The 21,337-nt window shown below is 38.4% G+C and overlaps 2 protein-coding genes across 3 annotated transcripts; one reads left to right on the top strand and one right to left on the bottom strand.

Annotated features, from left to right (window-relative positions):
• Positions 1–10,290: 10,290 nt before the first annotated feature.
• Positions 10,291–15,710, top strand: LOC127755267 (uncharacterized). 2 transcript variants are annotated; one of them, XM_052280924.1, is made up of 3 exons: positions 10,291–10,536; positions 14,777–14,917; positions 15,033–15,710. In XM_052280924.1, the coding sequence occupies exons 2-3, from the start codon at positions 14,858–14,860 to the stop codon at positions 15,561–15,563; spliced, it is 591 nt and encodes a 196-aa protein (XP_052136884.1). In that variant the 5' UTR covers positions 10,291–10,536; positions 14,777–14,857; the 3' UTR covers positions 15,564–15,710. The 2 variants fall into 2 exon arrangements, with proteins under 2 accessions (XP_052136884.1, XP_052136883.1); XM_052280923.1 differs by lacking the exon at positions 10,291–10,536 and adding an exon at positions 11,677–14,066.
• A 335-nt stretch (positions 15,711–16,045) lies between these two features.
• On the bottom strand, positions 16,046–18,821 carry LOC127755824 (uncharacterized). Its single transcript, XM_052281460.1, has 2 exons — positions 17,956–18,821; positions 16,046–17,573 (listed from the first exon to the last, which is right to left on the bottom strand). The coding sequence occupies exons 1-2, from the start codon at positions 18,819–18,821 to the stop codon at positions 16,847–16,849; spliced, it is 1,593 nt and encodes a 530-aa protein (XP_052137420.1). The 3' UTR covers positions 16,046–16,846.
• Between the last annotated feature and the right edge of the window lie 2,516 nt (positions 18,822–21,337).

Below are 21,337 nucleotides of genomic sequence, written 5' to 3'. Positions count from 1 at the left end.
TGAGGGTGACCTCGAGCTCTCGCTTCCCTTCCTTGTCGGATCGGATGCGGCGGCGAGGAGCTGGAGAAGGCGGCGGCGCGGGTGGGATTGGTGGTGAGGTTTATATAGTGGGGAGGGTGGTGCGAAACCCTAGCTCGCTCGAGGCGGCTTATTGGGCCTAATATGGGCCCTGTTTTGTGGGCTTTTTTACTTCGTGGAATATATGGGCCTTGATGTTCTGCTCTATTGGGCTTAAATCTCAGGAAAGTCCATCAGCTTGTTAGGACTAAACTATTTCGGCCTTGTTCTTTCTTCTTCTTCTTCTTCTTCTTCTTCTTGTAAATATATCCATCGTTTTCTTCTACTTACAGTATTTATTTTGTGGGGTTTATTCTACAACTCCCTCAATAGATGACATCGTTGATTTTCGAACATATATTTGATCATTAGTTCCTTATTCAAAAATTTTATATAAATGTATAAGATATAAATCATGATTAAAGTACTTTGAGTGATAAAACAACTCACAATAAAATAAATTATTAATTGTTTTAAATTACACGAATGGTCAAACGTGTGAAAAAAATCATCAACGTTTTTAAGTACTTCTTTTGGTAGCTATTTTTACGGCGCCACATTTTTCACGAAAAAATAGTTAAATTATGTTTACATTATAAATTATCTATACTTACAATTATACATTATAAATTTCAATTTTGGTATTTACATTGCTACAAGCACTTTATTCATGAATCATGCTGCTTTTTTCTCTCAAGCTTCAAAAAGCTCACTGGGAAGTATATTCCATCTATTGGTGGGCAATAGAATCATGCAAGTATATATGCATACGCAACTGGTACATGGTGTACCTATCATGAACCTACCTATCGATCAGCACACTTCGTGAATGAGAATCTCTTTTCCAACGGATGATCAGATCAGCACGCACGGCTTAATCCGGCCTATCTGAGTGGAAAATAAGATGCCATATATATGCATGAATTCATGCACTTTTGCTTCCTAGCTACTGGTAGCCGCAAACTGAACATTTTGGAGTACTGCAGTTCAGAATTTTTCTCATTGGTAACATGCCAAACATTTTCTTCTTCCCTTTTCTTTCTGAGAGTGGTGAGATTCTGATCAAGATGAGATCCGATGCCCACTAACTATAGGATGCCTAGTGCCCACGGATTGTCGGGAACTTGCGGGTGCATAAATCTGAATGTAAGGCATTAGAAATACCGCAACGAATCCGAAACTCGATGCATATGAATAATGATCCCAAGTGACAAAAGAAAAGGCCTATGAAAGCTATGTCCAAAATGATATATTGGTCGAGAGATAACCCAAGTGAAACTTTGCAGGCCCAATATGGGGGCTCCTATTATGGCAAAGTAGAATGACCTAAATCAATAATGGGTCCAATTGTCTCCTTTGTCAGTTTATTTCAGTTATAGTTGTTGCATCTTTTGCTAGCAGGTAGTAGCCTTCTCTGTCTACCTCATCTCTATCTTATTATTATATAATGCACAGATCTCCTATATGTTATAGAAAATAATACAACCAAATTAGGCTTGTTCAGCAGAGGTTATATAGAATTTCCCCTCTAATTAAGCTGTGTTTATCTCTTGTAGATGCTCCTACCACTACTAAACTGAAGGAATCCAGAATCTGATATGTGATCATCCATGGTCACTTTTGGTGGTCAACTAAAGTCAGATTCCTCTGTTAATTTGTGTTAGGCCACACGATCGCTAAGTGTACGTACCTCTGCATTTCACCTTAATTTGAACATGGTAAAATTTAGACAACTTGGAAAATGACACATGCCAAGAAAAGTCTTCAGCTGTGAGCTAGAGGCCACACTTAATTTGTCCTCCTTCACACTTGAAGCCATGAAAAAGATCTTCCTTAGCTTTCACTTTACGTTTAGCTACCTTTCGAACCAATTTGAGATGATTGTATATAAATGTTTCCAGCCAAACTAGGTTGCATAAATGAGTAGCTCACCTATCATTTGCATGGTCTTAATTCTTGCCATGCATACTACTTATTTTTAGATATATAATTCAAACCATATGCTACTCTACACATATGCCTGAATATTTTAATAATATTGATTCACATCCAAAATATATCTGACTATACCCCTATTTTCCAAGAGAAACATTACTGGGTGCATTATTGATATTGCAAGTTGTGCACTTATTGCTTAACATGTTGTCATATATATTCCGGTGTATACATATGCATATAGTGTTTGGTATGGTTGTGTGAATCTCACACTACAATATATATGTGGTGAGAATTATTCTTGTCTCATCTGAAAAACACATAGATAGAGTTTCTGTACTTCTGCCTTTCTTGGTGCCATGACAAGTGGCTGGTTTTGGAATGCTCTTTAGTTTTTGGTAGCTAGGTTTTCCTAGTTGCTAACTTTTGCAGCCATAGCAGGGAAGAAGAGAGAGAGATCTCAAGAACAAGTTGAGCACCTTGAAAGGGACAAACTAGGAGGAGAAATTCTCTGAATCTGCACACTACTCTGAATCTCTGCAGAATGTTAGTTAGCACGACCAAATCAGTCAGTCAATCAATCAATCAATCAATCCAACTGGTGTGCTCCAGAGAGGATAAATACTGACATGGAACTTGTCCCCCTGGCCCCCTTTTGCATAGTGAGGTGATGTAGATGTCTCAAGTGCAGTGCAATGCAATGCAAGGCTCATGCAATAGTGATAGAGTTTGGTGTGAGATATATACATGCATGGAGTAGTATGAGTACCTTTTTTGTTTTGTTCCCTTTGGTGATGGTGATGCCCTTGGCTAGCTAGTTGACAACTGCCTAACCTTTGTCCGCCCAGTGTCCAATCAGGCCATGTAAGTGGGAGTCTTGGGAGCTTTGGAGGTATCTCCTCTTCTTTCCCTGTCACTTGCATGCATTTATGCTCTTTGGAGGAATTGAAGATGGTGATGTTCTTGCCAAGTGTGCAAACCCCGCGATGACACGTGTCGTTCGAGTTGTTTAATTCAAGCCATCAATAATCTTGCTCAAACAACTGTATGTTTGATGGCTTATCAATTTGTGTACTCCCTCTGTTCACATAGTTCTTGACATTTTAGATACGTTTGAAATCAAAAAATTAGACTTTAGTTATTTATAATTATTAGAATATTCAGTTTGAAGATACTTGAACACGATGCATAGATTAGTCTTAAAAGTATTTGAATGAACATAAATATATTCACTTATTTTTCAATATTTATAATATATAGGAAATCATAGTTAAATATATATTTTGGAAACTGTGTCCTATATAAAACCTCAAGAATTATGAAGAAATATTGCTCAAATAATTGTGGTACGTACGGTGCTACTAGTATCGACAGTAGAAGATCTGTACAGATCAGTTACACAAAATTAAAGCTGCAAATTGAAGGATATATGGCTCCAATAATTTCTTTTTTGATAATAAATATATATGGCACTTGTCTGATCTCTGAAGACCGAGAAATTAAAGCTTGGATAGATTAGGCTGTGTTTAGTTGACGTCAAAATTAAAAGTTTAGTTGAAATTGAAACGATGCGATGGAAAAGTTACAAGTTTGTGTGTGTAGAAAAGTTTTGATGTGATGAAAAAGTTAAAAATTTAAAGAAAAACTTTAGATCTAAACACGGCCTTATTATGCAGCAGTCATATATGCAGGACAAGTGCAGGGCGTCCGTCCGTCGATGGATCCGTCGCTTTTATTTTGTGGACGATCGACGTCGTGTCAGGAAGGGTTCGTGTCACGTCAAATCGATCGATCGGTTTCATGCCGGTGCGTCGATCAAAAGTACTTGGAGACCCTCACATATTTCCACAAGTGCGCGTCTCATCGATCTCATCTGCCTCCAATCAGAAGTTTTCAGGTTCAGGCGGCCAAGGAATTGCATGAGAAAGTTTCTCTAGCTTAATTGGACATGAAGTTTTCAGGTTCAGGCCAAGGAATTTCATGAGAAGTTTCTCTAGCTTAATTGGACATGAAGTTTTCAAGTTCAGCTCAAGGAATTGCATGAGAGGTTCTCTAGCTTAGGCTGTGTTTAGTTCACACTAAAGTTTGTAAGTTTGGTTGAAATTGGTACAATGTGATAGAAAAGTTATGTGTGTATGAAAGGTTTGATGTGATGGAAAGTTGAAAGTTTAGAAAAAAAAACTTTAGAACTAAACAGGGCCTTAATTAGACATACGTTGTCTAAAGATTTGCTTCCTGACACGTGCACTCCTCAATGAGCATTACTGCACATCCAGTAATTTTAGAGTGCCTTCGAAAGAGAGAAGATTGGAACATTTTTCTTCTGCACACATAAAGCGGGGTGACTCATTAGCGCATGATTAATTAAGTATTAACTATAAAAATTTAAAAGGAGATTAATATGATTTTTTAAAGCAACTTTGCTATTTTTTTAAATTATATGCACCATTTAGTGATTTAAAAACGTGCATGTGAATAACGAAAGAGCAAAAGTTATAAACCTATATTTCCAAACAAACCCTTAGTTATCCTCAGGTGTGGCAATCGTTATTGATTTGCAAATCAACAAAATGTTTATACATATATGAAAATGCATAACTATAAAACTTTTATCAAGGGTGGATCTACGGTAGAGCTATCTGGATCAATCAACGAGAGGTTAAGTACTATACCATAGTTCTCATTTGGCACTTGGTGTCAGGATACACCAATCGTACCCGGTAAATTGCTTAAGTACTCCCTCCGTACTAATAAAGGAAGTCGTTTTGGACGGTGACACGGTTTCCAAAACACAATTTTGACTTCTTGTTTCTATAAAAATATTTATTGAAAAGTGATATATGTATACTTTTATGAAAGTATTTTTCAAGATAAATATATTCATATAATTTTTATATTTTCAAACTCAACAACTTGAGAGTTATTCATGATTTATATTCCCAAGGTTTGACTTAAACATTATCCTAAACAGCTTCCTTTATGAGTATAGAGGGAGTATACGATAATATAAAGATGATACCAAGTACGAGCTCGATCAGTATGTCCTGACACTAGAAATTGTGATATAATACATCATTTGACGTATTAGCAAAACAATAACAATTTATATGTAAAACTTTTATATACGTTTTTAGCGACTTCAATGCTAATGCTGAAAAATAAACTTCGATGGAAAAACTTCTAAATTAACTTAAAAATTGAGTTTGAAAATTTAAATTTTGGCAGCGGTGCTGTATATATATAGAGAGAGAGGGAGAGGAAACGATGGGGCCGTATATAGCTTGTTTTTACATGTGTAATCTTATGATTTAAGCATTGTCGTCGGACAGTGATTATGACGAATGACCAGAAAGGTTTTAATTATTAAGCAGGAGGACAATATGATCGTTTGTGATGATGAAATTTAATAAGCTCGACTGACCAATCAAAGACAAATTAGTTGATTATTTTTTCAGGACGATTCTTCTATAAGTGCACTGTACATTCATGCAGCCTTCTTATTCTGCATGGATTTATTAGCAATTAGTCAAATTAATTAGGTGTACAGTACATAATTGGAGTGTACAGTACAGCACATGAGATTATAATTAGAAACAATGATACAATTTGCACGGATGGGTTATTTAAAGTTAGCACGCTCGGTCGGCTCGATTGATCAAGAAGACTGTCCTTACATGTGTTGGAGACTTGGAATACAGATTGATTGAAATCTTTGTTTCTTTTGGTTGGAGAAACATGTCCATCAATCCATGATGTGTTTCGTGTTGGACATGCATCATCGATGTGTCCCTAGCTAGCTAGCTATTGATCTACCAAGTACTCTAGAATCATATAACCAACGTGTAAAGTTACCTTTCTATTGTGGCATCATTTTGGCTAGGTGTGCCCTAATTAAGATGCAATATATGATCGGATCCACTTGCTTGATTAATTACTTTTAGCTCTCTCTAAAGCTCGTAAAAAAAATCAAGAGTGTGAATTACGCTTTGGGCCACATTTTATCACCTAAGTTTCACTTTAGACCACCCTTAAATATATCTTTTCACTTTGAACCGGACAAATTTGCCATTGTTGTGATTTGGACCACCGCGAACGATTATTTTTCAGTACAATCAGCGGTCTTAAACACATCAACTCTAGTATACGGGAAAACTCCTCTATGTATGGTTCATATGTTTGCCGAAAGGGAAGCTAGACATGATGAGAAAAGTTGTTCATGGTAGTACAAACTGCAACAATGGTAAATTTATCCGGTCCAAATTGAAAAGATAGATTTAAGGGTGGTCCAAAGTAAAACTTGGGTAATAAAAGTTGGACCAAAGTGTAATTTACTAAAAAATGAATCTCATCATTTGTTTTACGTCTGATAAGTATTGGAAAAATAAATAAAGTAAGCAAAAATAATTTCTGGGTTCAACTTTTATATCCATGTTCTTAGCTATTTAAAAGTCAATGCTGGAAAATAAACTGCGATGAAAAACCTAGAGTAAATTGCACGTCAGACTAACTGTTATTTTTACCTCTTTTGCAACTTGGACCATGTGTAAGTAATCATTTTCACTTTAGGTCAAGTATATCTACATGTTTAACTTAATTTGGACCTATTTCTTCCTCTCTCCCTTGCAGAGCCAGACAATATTCTTTGAACTTAAGCTTGAGGGTGGCGGCTCCGCCTTGCCTTGTGCTACTCACACTCGAGACGCTAGTTACATTGGACACATGAGTGTGTGTGGCCTTATATATTGATGTTGACCTCGAGCTAGGTGCATGCAATGCTGGAATTCCTTAGCATTATATGAAGATGATGCCCTACGCGATGTATAGATTGAGCTTCGGTGTGTTTCCACCGAGGAGCTATCGACAAGAAACAATATCATATTTATACGAGGTAGGAGGGAGAAGAGCATGTGATAGGTCCTAAGCGAAACATTTGTGAAAGTTTTCACATGCTCTTCTCCAAGCTGCAAAAATGGTAAAGAAAAAGTCAACCGTGCAATTTACTTAAAGAAAAACATAAAATCTAACTTCAAAATTAAGGTTTGAAATCAAAATTTTAGGTGCAGCCAATAAGCCAACATGCAAATGATCAGAAGCTTTGTGTGTGAGATACTCCCTCCGTTTCACAATGTAAGTCATTCTAGCATTTCTCACATTCATATTGATGCTAATGAATCTAGATATAGCATCAATATAAATATGAGAAATGCTAGAATGACTTACATTGTGAAAAGAAGGAAGTAGTACATAGAGGGTCTGCGGACACTACACTTTCACGCTCTAATAAATGCTTGAAAATTGTAGGACACACCCCTAGAGCTAGCAAGTACATATACGTGTACTATTGAAACTGGGGGAGGGTGACACTATACTATATATGTTTATGGCTAGACCGCTAGCTAGAATATAATCTTGGTCGTGGACTGCACAACAACAATGCTCATTGCCATTAAACGAGTTGTCAGCTTCCATATAGAACTCAGATTGATATGTACACCACACCCAATTCAGTGAAAATCTCTCACACTTTAGCCTTTGCATACCATCAAGTCGAAGTCGGTGTAGTTTGATATTGACACACCAGTATATATCAGATGGAAATTTTCTGAAAGCTCTTTCTTTTACCGGGAAAAATGCTCTTTGTTGAAAACAGAGCTGTTCTTTCTTAATGAAAAAATGTTCTCGATGTGGAGGAACACCATTAGTGAGGTCATAGTTTACTGTGCAAAAATGAGTGTATTTTTAATTAATAGGATTCTAATGATAATGTCGGAGAGTTGCCATTGGCCTTCGTCTCTTTAAGCATGTGTTAAAGGTACTCAGTACGTGCACGTGTGTAAGTGTTTTTTTATGCGTGTGTGTCTTCCATGTAATAAAAGAATGTCCTCGGTATAGATAATACAGAAAAACGTAACATTCCATCATTGGAAACTGGTTCTTTAAATTCCAACATGAAAATAATGAAATCCAAGATATTGTGGTCCATAAACAACAAAGGAATTGCTGCTTGATCCATGGATGCACCTTTAGAACCGTAGGGCAACCTTGTAACCAAAGAGCTTTATCTAAACAGATATATCATGGCCAGCTTTTGACTAGGCATCATAATTGGACACATCCATGTTCTATTTCTTGACCAAACCTCCTTTATGAGTAGTTTGATATGATTTTAAGTCGGACAATTACTTTGCTTTTCATTTAGGGCATGCACAACAGAAAACACACACCCACAAGAAAAAAAAATTAAACAAACAAAAAATACATTGTCTTCTATCTGTACATGTTGTACATATATATCATCTCTAGCAACATCTATAATACAGTTTCTCCATACCCACAAATTTGTTCAACATATTTTCCTCTAATACACGAGGTGTCTCTTCTATTGTTAAGCTGCATTAATGTCTTTCTACTATAATAAGTGTATTGCTTGTTTTATCCATCAGATTAAGCTTTAGGGTTAAACTGGTTGGTGCATATAAACTCAATACTTCTATTAATTCGTCGATAGAAAAAATTCCCCGGTCCCTCCTCCTTGTCCTCCCACTCAGATTTGGGCTGATGTGGCATCACTGAAGATAACTCACTGATGGACTTTGTCCATATCCTCAATTCAGTGTTGATCTATCCAACTCCTCCCTTGTTTCCTTTTGTTTGTTGGGACTAGATACATTGGACCAGTGATCATAAAACACAAGATTGCAAAATGCATCCAGAGCCCCAATATTCAACTTGGCCCCCCACCATAGATGGTAGTTGTTGTGCAGCTGTGCCTCAATTCCCCAACACTATGTGCTGTAGTGTCTGTGGGCCTTCACTCTCTCCATGTGTGTGCCTGCACAAAGGGAGAGTTTGAGAGATGAGAATGAGTGTGAGATTGTTCTTATCAACTACTGTTCAAGTTGGATCCACATGTCCAGCTGCAAGGGCATCCACTGCTATATATATTGCATGTTACACACCAAAGCAACAAGATTTCTTACCTGTTTTTTTGAAGCCCACTAATTGATGCTTCTGTCTAAGCTTTTCCATTCATGGTACTTATATATATAATCTCCTAAATATATTATAGCTATTCCATACATGCACCACACTTTAAGTGCACGTTTGATCTTGATATCATGAGATTAATTTACACACATGTAGTATCAGGATATATATGATTAATCAAACAATTAGTATAATCTAATCTAGTTAGTGCATCTAATGATATGATGCCCCTCAAGCATGCATATGCATCCATGTGCAAAACATATATACAAACTAAATATTAATAGTTTGTGAGAAGAGGTTAGGAGAGGGTGGGTAGATCTACACGCTTTGTTCCCTTTCGCGCCAAAATAGGGAGAAAATGACTTGCACATATGGCACCTTGTGCAGTTGCGTATGTGGTGAGACAATTGCAAATTAAAGGGATCATATTTCTAATTATCTCATATGGAACACAAGGAAAACATTTGCATTAATTTCATCAGTATTAGTTTGTGGGCAGTGTTAATTAGCAACTTACATACGCCATATATGAGAGAGAGAGAGAGAGAGAGAGAGATTCATAAAGTGATTAAGATATTTTATTCTTATAATTTTCTGCACGGTATGAAAAGATTAATAAGCCAGATGGGGGAGAAACATCTCCATACCTGGACAGCACAGCGAGCTTACTGGATGCCAATTTTGAACTTGCTTCAAAAATGTTTGACATTCTTCGAGTGGAATATATACTAATGATGACGTGTTCCAGAATATATGCAGTCAAACCTCAAAATCTTAAATCATTAACAGATAAAAAATATCAGAATTGAAAATGTGAAAACTATAATAGATTAATTTGGCTTGAAAAGTCTTACATATAGTTATATTTTTTTATATTTTTATAGTTTGAGAAAGTTGTGATAAACATGTACATTGAATATTGTGTCAATGTCTAAATGTCATCTTTTTTATAACAGAGGTAGTATACATCCGTATATCCTTGTATAAAAACAAGAAAGGCTAAAAGGGTTACTATTATTTGGCTAGAGTAGTTATATCTGGGGTTACTTGTGTCTTAAGGTAGAGATCTAAAACATATGCAAACTATCACGTATAGGATATCTCATAAGTTAGAGCACATGTATAAAGACACCGACTACTTTGTGTATATACGCTGAGATCCCATATTCTCTATGACTAAACCAAGCAATAACTAACTAGAGGGACTTATCTCTTAGGCTTCCACCTTTCGAAAAGGCAAAGTTATACATGTAATGCCCATATATATAGCGTATGGTTGGAGCTAACCCCGATCAAATGTCTTGGAAGCAATGGTGGATAAAACTCCTGGCTAAGTCAGGCGACTGCCTCGACTTTCTCTTTGTCTCTACTACTGATTATTTGGTAAACTATTGTCGATATCAAGAAAAGCAGCTACATAAAAACTATTAGTTGCTCGAGTTCAATGGCACCATTGGCTCTGCCAGTGTTTGGAAGGCATCAATTTTGAAGCCCTTATGGCCTTTGAGGAAAACCAAGCAAGATCTACAACAGTTTACCATATGGCAGCAGAAGGTTTGTATTTGTAAAATCTATCATGTGGAAAGGCAAGATCCTATAGTTCCGCTCGGTTAGGATTTAAGACATAATTTACCTTTACTTCATGAATCCTCGACCTAAAGCCCATTTCTCTCAAAATTAATGTTTGGTCCTGTTTGTTACAACATATCGTATTCTCTCTGCAGTTCAATATATGAATCCTTTCTTGACTATTATTAGCCATATATAGTACATATTCTTAACTTTGTGCAATCGGACAAACAAAGCTGTCCCTTTCGTTTTTACTAAAGAAACTAACAAAAAAAATTGAGGGCCATGCTTCCACAAGATGGCTATGACTTATGCCCAAACTCAAATTTCCCCAAACTATTTAAGACCCATTCTTAGGTACACTTAGTACATTTCTAGAAAATTTCTCTGCAGTTTTATGCTGCGACTTTTGCAACACATATGTCGTGGAAAGCCATCTAGAAGTAAAGTTAGGATTAATTAGAAAAAAATCATTGGTGAAAAACCAGTCTGGTCAACAATATTAACGTACAAAGGGAATCATAACTCGTACGTAAGGGATAGGTTGCTATTTTGTTTTTCTTTATATGTATGTGCTCCATCGCTTTCGATGATCCAATCAACATTGGATATTAGTGCCTTGCAATAATTTGGACCAATCAGAACATATCAAATGTTTGACACGAAAGTTAATTAGGTCATTTTGGTTGGAAAATAAGACTGGAGAGATGATGTACCTGTGATGTCCCATTATATTGTTAAATGTCAGTGAAATGAGGGCATGATTTTCATGCTGAAAATTGTGAAAAATTATTATAGGACTGATCCCAAATTGTTTGACTTCTTTATTGGGATGATATGTGCACTCAACTAATCAAATCGTGGGAAAATTCAACGCTGCTAGTACTTCAAGTACCAGAAACATCGGGAAAAATATGCTACTCTATTCGGTTTTTAATGTATGACTCTGTTAGCTTTTTGGCATATTTTTTATCATAGTCTTATTAATATTTGTTTGTAATTACTACTTATTATGCTTTGTTTTATGAATAAAGGAACTTTAATCATAGCTTATATTTCATAAACTAATTAGTTTGATTTTTTTAAATAAGATGAATGGTCAAACATACATCGAAAAGTAAATAGTGTTATACACTAAAAATCGGAGAGGTATGAAACAAAATTAATCATCATATGGTTAGTTTAGGAACTAAGAAATTAGTTTTTGATGTCAAGTTAACTTTAATTTCAAATACTGGCCAATATATGCTCTATATTAGTTGAGTTGTTAGATAACACTATAAGTTAAAGAAAAATATCAACAAACAGGGGCCATTCCTGAAACATAGGCAGGGCCAGCAAGTTGTGGCTATGAAAAGAGCCAAAGGATGCATCCAACCAACCAAACCAAATCTCTGCTTAACCAAAACTAAAACACAATTCTACTCCAGAAAACAGCTAGGAAATGAAGGGAAGGGACAAGCAAAGGCATCTAATTAATTAATGAGATATCATGACAGTGACATGGCTGACATCATTCATACATGCATGCTTTGGAACTAATCATGCAGTGCTTGGTTTCATTTGATATATACTATTATGAGTTGTCCAAATCTGTGCAATAAATAATATTAGACCAGTTTTGTTTGAATTGCCTCACAAATCTAAGAAAACCAAAGGGGATCACTACATATATATTGCCAACCACTACATTAACTCTCTTGAGTCATGACAATCCAATCACATCCACGAATCTCGAATTGTATATTAACCAATCATGCAACAATAATCTATACTGTGAATCTGATCTGGTCTGAATTATCTTCATATAGTACTAGGTGTCTGCAACATTATATATGATACATGACACATGACCTATCATTCATCAAACATGCATGATCGGACTATAGACTGCCAGAAGGGATCAGGTTTTGAAACTTGGATGAAAAAAATTGGCTAAACTTGCATAGGTTTAATTGATCAGTAACCATACACAAATCTCAAGTTGGAAATAGTTAACAACAGTTTGTTGCTCATCAGATGGAAGCTGGATTCTATTTCCAAATTCCACTTGGTTATTTATATAAATTTGCAGTGCAACTCTGCTATCAAGCTAATTAAATTAATATTGAAAATGGTGCATATCTTAGTCTAACTACTACAGATAAAAAGGAACCATGAGCCCCTTTAACTTAATTACCATATCTTCTCTTAAGTTAAGAATCTTAATAACTAACATGTATGCATGATCTAGTAGTAACCAGCAAGTGGCTTTTCTCAGGCAATTCACCTTTTCAGGATGGTTAAGTCAAAAGATTGCATATAGCAGTAGAAAGTGAAAACTGAAGTTATCTTAGTAAAAGAATGAGAGAGAGTCTTCTTCTGCAATAAATAAATTAGTTGGAGGAGATGTCCCAATCGTCCGGCAGCTTTAATTTTTCATGCGAAGCTAGCTGATATGTTTGACTTAGGATGACAGTAAGATAAGCAATTATGTTAGGGATCTGGCCAACTGGTAATGACAGTGCTAATCCTCGAACACATGTGAATACGAGAGATCTAAACACACACACACACTGCATGTCTAGTTGTCTGTTGAATGATTCTGGCCAAGTAGTGATGCACGCAAAACATTCAGAAAAACTGGAACTCTGCTATGCAGCCCCCAACAAGCACACACAACAAAGACACCATCCATGTTTTTCTTTTTCTTTTTGATTTTAAACCAAATTGTTCATATACTACATTGGTGCTACATGTGTTATGTGTACAAAGCATAGGAAAAGAAACTGAAAGTGCAGGCTTTCCAAATAATATCTACAATAAAGCTTATCGGCTGGTTCGTGCGTCCTTTGTATGTGACATGTTTGGGGAGGGCCCTTTTAGTCCGTGCCGTGTTTTTCTTCTTCTTAATAAAATAAGGCGTTATTCTAATGTGTTTTTTCTTATAAAAGATGAACGTCAAAAAAATATCTACAGTAAAGCTTAATTTCTGAATAAGAATGAAGGATTAATAATAGGAGCAAGACATAAATATTGTTTCTTCACCAACTGGAATGCGACGAATAAGAAAGGCGCGCAATAAGTAATCGAAGGCGACGTTATAATGCCGCGCTGTGTAGAGATAGCAGGGGTCACATAAGGATTTAAAGGCAGCAGTTGGGAATATAATAGCTGGGGCTTGTTATCTTAGGCCCTATCCTTTTCTTGGCACTACATGGGAGCATCTTTCACACATTAAGATACATGAGCTCATTGGCCAAAGTGACTTGGATTTGTTTGGCATGCCTACAAAAAGGGACCCCACCATGGGCTGTGAAACTCATGACAGGAGAGAATCTTAAAATCTCTCCTCTCTCTCCAAGTCCCTGCCTCTCACTAGATATCATTCATACATAAATGCCAGCCTGTTTGCTTTCTCAGCTAGAAAAACAGAGTTCTTGGTTACAAAGATCTTGACTTGCTTGGGAGAGGAAGAGAGAGGAGTGCCTTGCTTTCTTCAGAGGGAAATTGGCTTCTTGGAATCCTAATTAGAGGTGAGGATTGGGGTTTTGTGATCTTCTTTACCTTGTTGAGTTGTTTCTTTCATGGCAGGTGTCTGATATCCATGCATGTTTCGGAGTTCAGAGTATGCATGCAGAATTGCAGATCTCTGTTTGTTTGTTTAGAGTTCTTGGTTTGCTTACCTCTGTCTTTTGCAATGAATTGTTCTTGAGATGTTTCAGTCCAGAAATGCCTTGTAGATTGTCCCTTCTCTTCATTCGAAGCTCTTTTCTTTTTCTTTTGCAACTATATATTCCGAAAGCTGTTTTATAGTTGTTCTTGGAAGCGAAATGGTTATTCAGAGCAGTCTTTTTAGACTTGGAAGTGATTTATTCAGTTAGATCAGGATTAGATTTAATTAGTTGTTTGTACTAAACAAGTACGAGCCTAATCCAAGTACTTCCCATATAAAGTATGAATTTAAGATAAAAGCTCAAATTGCAGCAGCTCTGCTATGTCAGATAAATGATGTTTCAATCAGTCACATCATGGTTCCTGAATTCTGCATTTTCTAAGCTAGGCTTCTCTGTATGTATGCAATTTCAGTTCGATAGCAGCTTCCCAAAATTTTTTAGTTCAATTTGCAATAAAAATCGTTTTTCTTTTCCAAAGAATGACAAATTCAGAATGTTTTCTTCATGAAGCAAGGCACTAGGATAAATCAACACAAGTACTGAAATGTTGATCCTCTTGTTACCTGCAGCAAATACATGAAATCCTAGGAGATAAACACACACACAAAAATCTAATTGAGGAAACTGATTGCCACTAGCTTCACCAAGAAATGGAGAGGGAGCAGATGAGGATGGCCATCCTGAGGCAAGAACAAACATTCAGACAACAGGTGAGACAAGCAACACAACATCCTGAAAAAATTAAAAAAAAAAACATATTCAGATCTCTGAATTGTACAAAAATTTCTCACCTCTCTGCTTTTATCTCAACTTTTCACTTTTCAGGTTCATGAGCTGCACAGACTGTACCATGTTCAGAAACAGCTGATGAAACAGATGCAGATCGCCAAGCTGAACCAAGCTCAGGCAATCGCCGCCAACGCCGAAACCAAACCGAAATTCGAGATCACTTTCGCGGAGAATTCAACCAACCATCACCACCACCACCAATTCTACAGCTTCCAGAGCAGCAAGATCATGTCCCCCCCTGCAGCAGCAGCAGCAGATCAAGAAGAGGAAGAAGAATGCGACCTCGAGCTGACGCTGGCGACGGGGAGCGGCGGCGGCGGCGATGGCAAGGGGAAGGAGGTGAGGTCATCCAACTCGGACTCCGGCACGGCGGCGTCGTCGACGTCGACGGAGTCCGAGCTGGCCCAGTTCAAGAATCATCATCACCAACAGTTGGACTGTGCGGCGGCGCCGGCGGCGAGGTTCCAGGGCGAGAGCAAGAAGAGGGTGGTCGTCGTCGTGGACAACGAGATGAGCCTCCTCCAGCCTCCATGGCTCAACCAGTGCTTGAGCTTGAGGATGGCGTGATTAGCTTATAGCTAGAAATTGTAGATTTGTTGCGTCGACGAAGAAGAGATCGATCGATCGAGGAGGGATGGATGGATGCTGTTACTTACGTTGTAAATCACAGAGCTAATCTTATTTTTTCCCTGCAAGAATTGGTAAAGAGATGAACACTGATTGTCTCGTGTTCCTGAACTTTTTTTTTCGGTGTCAGCCATGGCCTCGCCGAATCCGGCGAGAAGGCTACGGCGAACGTCAACGGCGGCGAGCACTCTCGTCGGCGTGGCCGCCGGAGCTCGCCGCCGTGCGTGCTCTGCATCAATGGGTAGCTAAGGAAGTAAATATGAAATGATCTGAGGGTCTAATCGAAAATGGCATACAAACGACTAGTGAATGAAATCTGAGCCGCCCATATGTAATCGGACGGTTGAAAGTACCTCGTCTGAGATGGCTTTGAAAATTAACTACACCGAGGGGCTTAAGTGCAAAACTTGTTTGACAGAATGTTTAGACTTCAGAGTTGACGTCCCATCGGAACAAAAAAAAGGTTCAGAGTTTCAGACTTCAGAATATGATGCAAAGGATTTGGATTTGTTTCCTCCGTTACAAAATATAGCAACTTTTAATTATGTATTTGGATAAATGTTTATGTAAATATATAAGTAGAAGTTATTGTATTTTGCAACAGAGGTAGTAGCGAGACAAAGGGAACCCAATTAATCAAATATGGAATTTAGGATTACATTAATAAATCAACTGACAATAACCAAATAATATTATTTAAATATAAGTGTCTGAATTTCAGGGCACCAAATTTTAAATCTCTTTTCTCATCCCTTTGGAGAATAATCCAATGATTTTGTCAATCCCCACTACTTATTACTTATCACTAGCTCCCTAATTGTTGAACAATAAATAATTCCAACATACAAAAGATTTACGAAATCACATAAAACAGACTCATAACTCGTAAATATATATAAATCACATAAATATTCAAACTTATAAAATTAAAGTAAACCATATATTACTATAAAATTAAAATAAACTAAAATAATTGCACAATGCATAGCACTACATTTAGGCATAGCAATGCATGATTTTACGTCACTGAAAATATAATTTTCAAGCGCTTGAAATATAGTAAATCCTATCAAAAAAATTAAACAGCCGACCGGTAGGAGAACGAACTAAAAACACTTGAAAGAAATGTATTAATGTGACAATTAAATACTGGACTTTAACAAGAAACAAGGTTCAAATATGAAACATGGATGAAACCAACGCTCAAGCATGAGAAGGCCATTCTAATAATCTGCAGGCTCTTTTGGTTGATCAATTGCATGAGCTGCATTATTCCTGAGCATCTGGTGCAAATGTTGAGGATGAGCTCCTGCCCCAGTAATCACTGCATAAAAATGTCCTGACACATAAGGTGTGTATACAAAACTCCCATATATACCATTCGTGTACATTTGACAGTAATCCTCTGGGCGTGTATGGCCCAAATACTGCAGCTTTGAGGTGTCCAAATGGTAGGCAAACACGGTTAAAATATCACCCAAGAAGATAACCTCCTTGTAGGGATGAAATCCAATCATGTCGAAAAATGTGTAACAATATTCATCATCGATGGCTCCCTCGACAGCCCCATCGATAGAAATAAATTCGTCATTGTCTGAGTCCCACTCAAAATTTACTTTTGGATCAGGTTTGTTTTCTGTATTTTGATGCTCCCTATTATTGGCTTCTTCTATGATCCAAGGTTGTCCACAAAATAGTTTTCTCCTGTAACCGTAGTAGGACGATAATTGTTTGGCGAACGGCTTGAGGTCATCATGGTATTTCAAGATCCACTCCATCTTCCCATGTGATTCTCTAAGGATCCAAATCCATAGTTGAGCATCACGATCACTTATTCCAAAGCACAAACCATTTGGCGATCTTCCTAGATATGGTACTGCTTCCCTAGTACTCTTATTGTGATTTTCTGGTGTTTTAATAACTTGGTATGTATCATTCGATAATGAAAGCCTGAAAGAACATTAAGTATTTGCATATAATGTTACACAACATAGCTGATTACCATTAAATTCTTGAAGGCATATATAAATATATTCTCTCTGTTTCACAATATAAGTCATTCTAGCATTTTCCACATTCATATTGATATTAATGAATCTAGACATATATATCTATCTAGATTCATTAACATCAATATGAATGTAGAAAATGCTAGAATGACTTACATTGTGAAACGGAGGAAGCAGTGCACAACAACTTAAAACCTTAACTAACAAAATCCCCAAGAACTATAGACCAAGACAATATCAACCAAAAGCTATGCGAGCAAAACAAAATCGAAGGCGAAATTTTAATTACGCTCATAAAGTCTAGGGAAGAAGTATATATGCACCTTGCTACGAAATCACCTCGGCAATGGACGTAGAGTGCTCCGTGCTGATACACAGCATAGCGCTGAAATGGCCCCACCCCCGTCGGCTCCATCGGATCCAACCGCATCTCCTCCACCGTCCCCGCCGGCTCGCCGTCACGGACGAACGCCCTCTCCTCCCACCGCCCGGTCCTCGACGAGAACACCTCCACCCTCCATGGCGACGGTGGCCATTCCGTCAACCGCCACGGGTCATCGATGTCCTTCGCCCTTCCACCGTGGTTGCAGAGAGCCATCATCCACCTCGGATCCGGCACATTGGGGATCACCAGCACCTCGTAGCGCGACGGCGACATGGCCGGATCGAACGCGAGGTAGGTACATGTCTTGTAGGAGCTCCCGGACCATCCGTCCGGGAGCTTCTCCCACCTCTGCGTCGCCGGGTTGCAGACGCAGAGCCACCGGCTACAATTGCTGAAGAGGAGGAGGCCGTTGCAGTGGTCGATGACCGACCACTCGTCGCCGGAGTACCGGTGCTCCGGCATGAAGTCGAGGACGCCGTCGATGGCCGGGCACGCCGGCGTTATGGACGGGTGCGCGAACAGGTGCGTGCGGTCGTAGTCGATGTAGCTGACGAAGATGCCTCGCACCGGCGCCGGCAGAGCGACGCCGGTGTAGTAGCCGCGGCGACGGCACCGGCGGCCGCGTGGCGGCGTTGACGACGACGGCACGCCGAGCGGCCATGGCGAGACTCCATGGCTGCGACGACGAGCGGCGGACGACGGCGTCGACGATGAGCAGGGTCTCCACGGGTTACATCTCCAGTATTGCCGATGGATGGATGCAGCGGCGGCGGCGGCGGCGCGTGCGTGCATCGCGATAGACATGGCGATTGGCGAGACGGCCCAGTACGTGTTGGATCGCTACCATTGGTTGACCGTTTGACTTGTGATATAGAAAATGATAAATTATATTTATATATAATCTCGGAGGGGTTATGCGCAAAAATGTGAGTCCAACCACGTGTCTCCCCATCTGGGCCGTCTATGATAGATCCAACGGCAGCGCTGCTTCTGAAGGCCCGAGAGCTTAGCTGAAATCCCTAAAAGCTCGTATTTGGGCGTTGACAAATTGATTACTGGCATGGAAATTTCATGATTACATGATTTGTAAACTGTTCATCAGTTCATTCAATTGGTAGAGTCATAAACTATGTTAGGGCAACCATAAATGTACCTAAAAAGTTAACCTTAATATAAGCATTATTAAATACTGCAACGGTACAACACCTTAGCTATTATGGGAGCACACAGTAAGTTTGTTGCAACATCTTAAGCTCTATAAGGAATATAATACAATATTTTCATTGTTCTTTGCCTGTTAGGCATGGTTGGGAGAGGCAACATTTTTTCTTTTAGTGGGACCCACCTTGTTTTTTCCCATATACTTAACCATGGTAGACATTGCCATATTTATTGCTATCTACAACGGGTCCCACTCTTATTGCCACCGTAAATTATTGTCTTGCCGTTAACAAGATGCTCAGATTCTAAAAGAACGCACAAACTTCAATTCGAAACGATACATGATGGGTATGAATTTTTTTTTTTTTGGAATACGCAAAAGCTTTGCGCGTTATGTGTATCAGAATTGATAAGATTTTGTGACATGAATTAAACAAAGGAAACCAAATTGATCAAATATGAAATTAGGGACTTTACCAACTGGCCAATACCAACCATTAGAATCATGGACGTCCAAAAATTCTTGAAAAACTGTTTATTGATTTAATTAACAATAATGATGTTCAGAATATGGTGAATTCGACTTCAACAAGAAGCAGAGTCCTTCAAATCTGTAATATGGGATTACATGAGAAAACCAATTTGCTACAGACCACGGATCAAACATAAGCATGCCATTATAACCGGCAGGCTCTTTTGATTGATCAACTGAATGCCCTGCATTGTTCCTAAGTATCAGGTGAAAATGTTGAGGATGAGCTGCCCCAGTAATCACTGCATGAAACTGCCTTGAGATATAAGGGGTGTATGCAGAAGTCTCATATATACCATTTGAATGAATTGTACTGTAGCACTTTGGATATGGATGCCCCAAATGTTGAATTAATCCTTGAGCTATCCAAATGATAGGCAAACACTATAAAATTTTTAGCCAAGAATACAACTTCCTTTACAGGGTGAAATTAATCCTAGGATGTCGAAAAAAGCATACATGTCAACTCCATCGACCGCGCCCTCGATAGAAATAAAATCATCGTTATCAGAGTCCCGCCCAAAATTCACTTTCAAGTACCTCTGGTTTTATGCTTCCAAGTACCAGCTTCTTCTAGGATTCAAGGCCGTCCACGCGGCAGTTTCCGAAAGTAATCAATAGATCATACTTCGTTGGCAAAGGGCTCTAGGTCAACTTGATTTTACATTTGTCCACGTGATTCTCCGAGGATCCAAACCTTATATTAAAAACTAGTACTACGTACCTCCGTTTCATATTATAAGACTTTCTAGTATTGCATATATTTATATAGATGTTAATGAATCTAGGCACACATATATGTCTAGATTCATTAACATCTATATAAATATAGACAATACTAGAATAACCGGCCAGAAATGGAGGGAGTATGTTCTAAAAGTAACTTCTAGATATACAATTGGACTATGTATATAAGTCGTGACAAAAGCACCTCGGCAACGGACATAGAGTGCACCGAGCTGATACACGGCATAGCCTCGGCTTGCCGTAGCCGTTGAAGAGGAGAAGGCCATTGCAGTGGTCCAGCAAGAAGGACTAGTGCTCGTCGTTCCTCGGATATGTAGTCGAGGACGCCGTTGATGGCCATCAAAATGTTTCCTCTTCTGTGCAATCTCCTGACTTCTGTACGAGCAGCGTCTCTCCTCTCGTTTACGCAGGTCTTCTATATCTTCTGCAGACGCATCTGGTCTCTCACTCTCCATCTACTCTTATGGTGGGAGCTCTAGGGTGTGTTTAGTTCACGTCAAAATTGAAAGTTTGGTTGAAATTGGAACAATATAACGAAAAAGTTGGAAGGCCCTGTTTAGTTCCAAAGTTTTTTTTTCCAACTTCCAACTTTCCATCACATCAAACCTTTTATACACACACAACTTTTCAGTCACATCGTTCCAATTTCAACCAAACTTCCAAACTTCAGTCTGAACTAAACATAGCGGAAGTTTGTGTGTACGAAAGTTTTGATGTGATTGAAAAGTTGAAAGTTTAAAGAAAAAGTTGGGAACTAAACAAGGGCCTAAACGAAAAGAAACGACACGAACTGACGTTTTACTATATTGACGGCACAGATTCTTTATCTTGTCTAGCTTTAAAGCAGCAGTTATCGTGGAGAGAGGGCACTCATATGGCT

This window comes from Oryza glaberrima, chromosome 11 (assembly GCF_000147395.1).
Source record: "Oryza glaberrima chromosome 11, OglaRS2, whole genome shotgun sequence".
In the NCBI taxonomy this organism is placed as follows: Eukaryota; Viridiplantae; Streptophyta; class Magnoliopsida; order Poales; family Poaceae; genus Oryza; species Oryza glaberrima.
This window is presented reverse-complemented; position numbering and strand designations above follow the sequence as displayed.

Coding starts and splice junctions, on each gene's coding strand:
- LOC127755267 (XM_052280924.1), top strand. CDS start 14,858: ATGGAGAGGGAGCAGATGAGGATGGCCATCCTGAGGCAAGAACAAACA. Junction 14,918..15,032: donor AACAAACATTCAGACAACAG/GTGAGACAAGCA, acceptor TTCACTTTTCAG/GTTCATGAGCTGCACAGACT.
- LOC127755824 (XM_052281460.1), bottom strand. CDS start 18,821: ATGTCTATCGCGATGCACGCACGCGCCGCCGCCGCCGCCGCTGCATCC. Junction 17,574..17,955: donor CGAGGTGATTTCGTAGCAAG/GTGCATATATAC, acceptor ATGTTCTTTCAG/GCTTTCATTATCGAATGATA.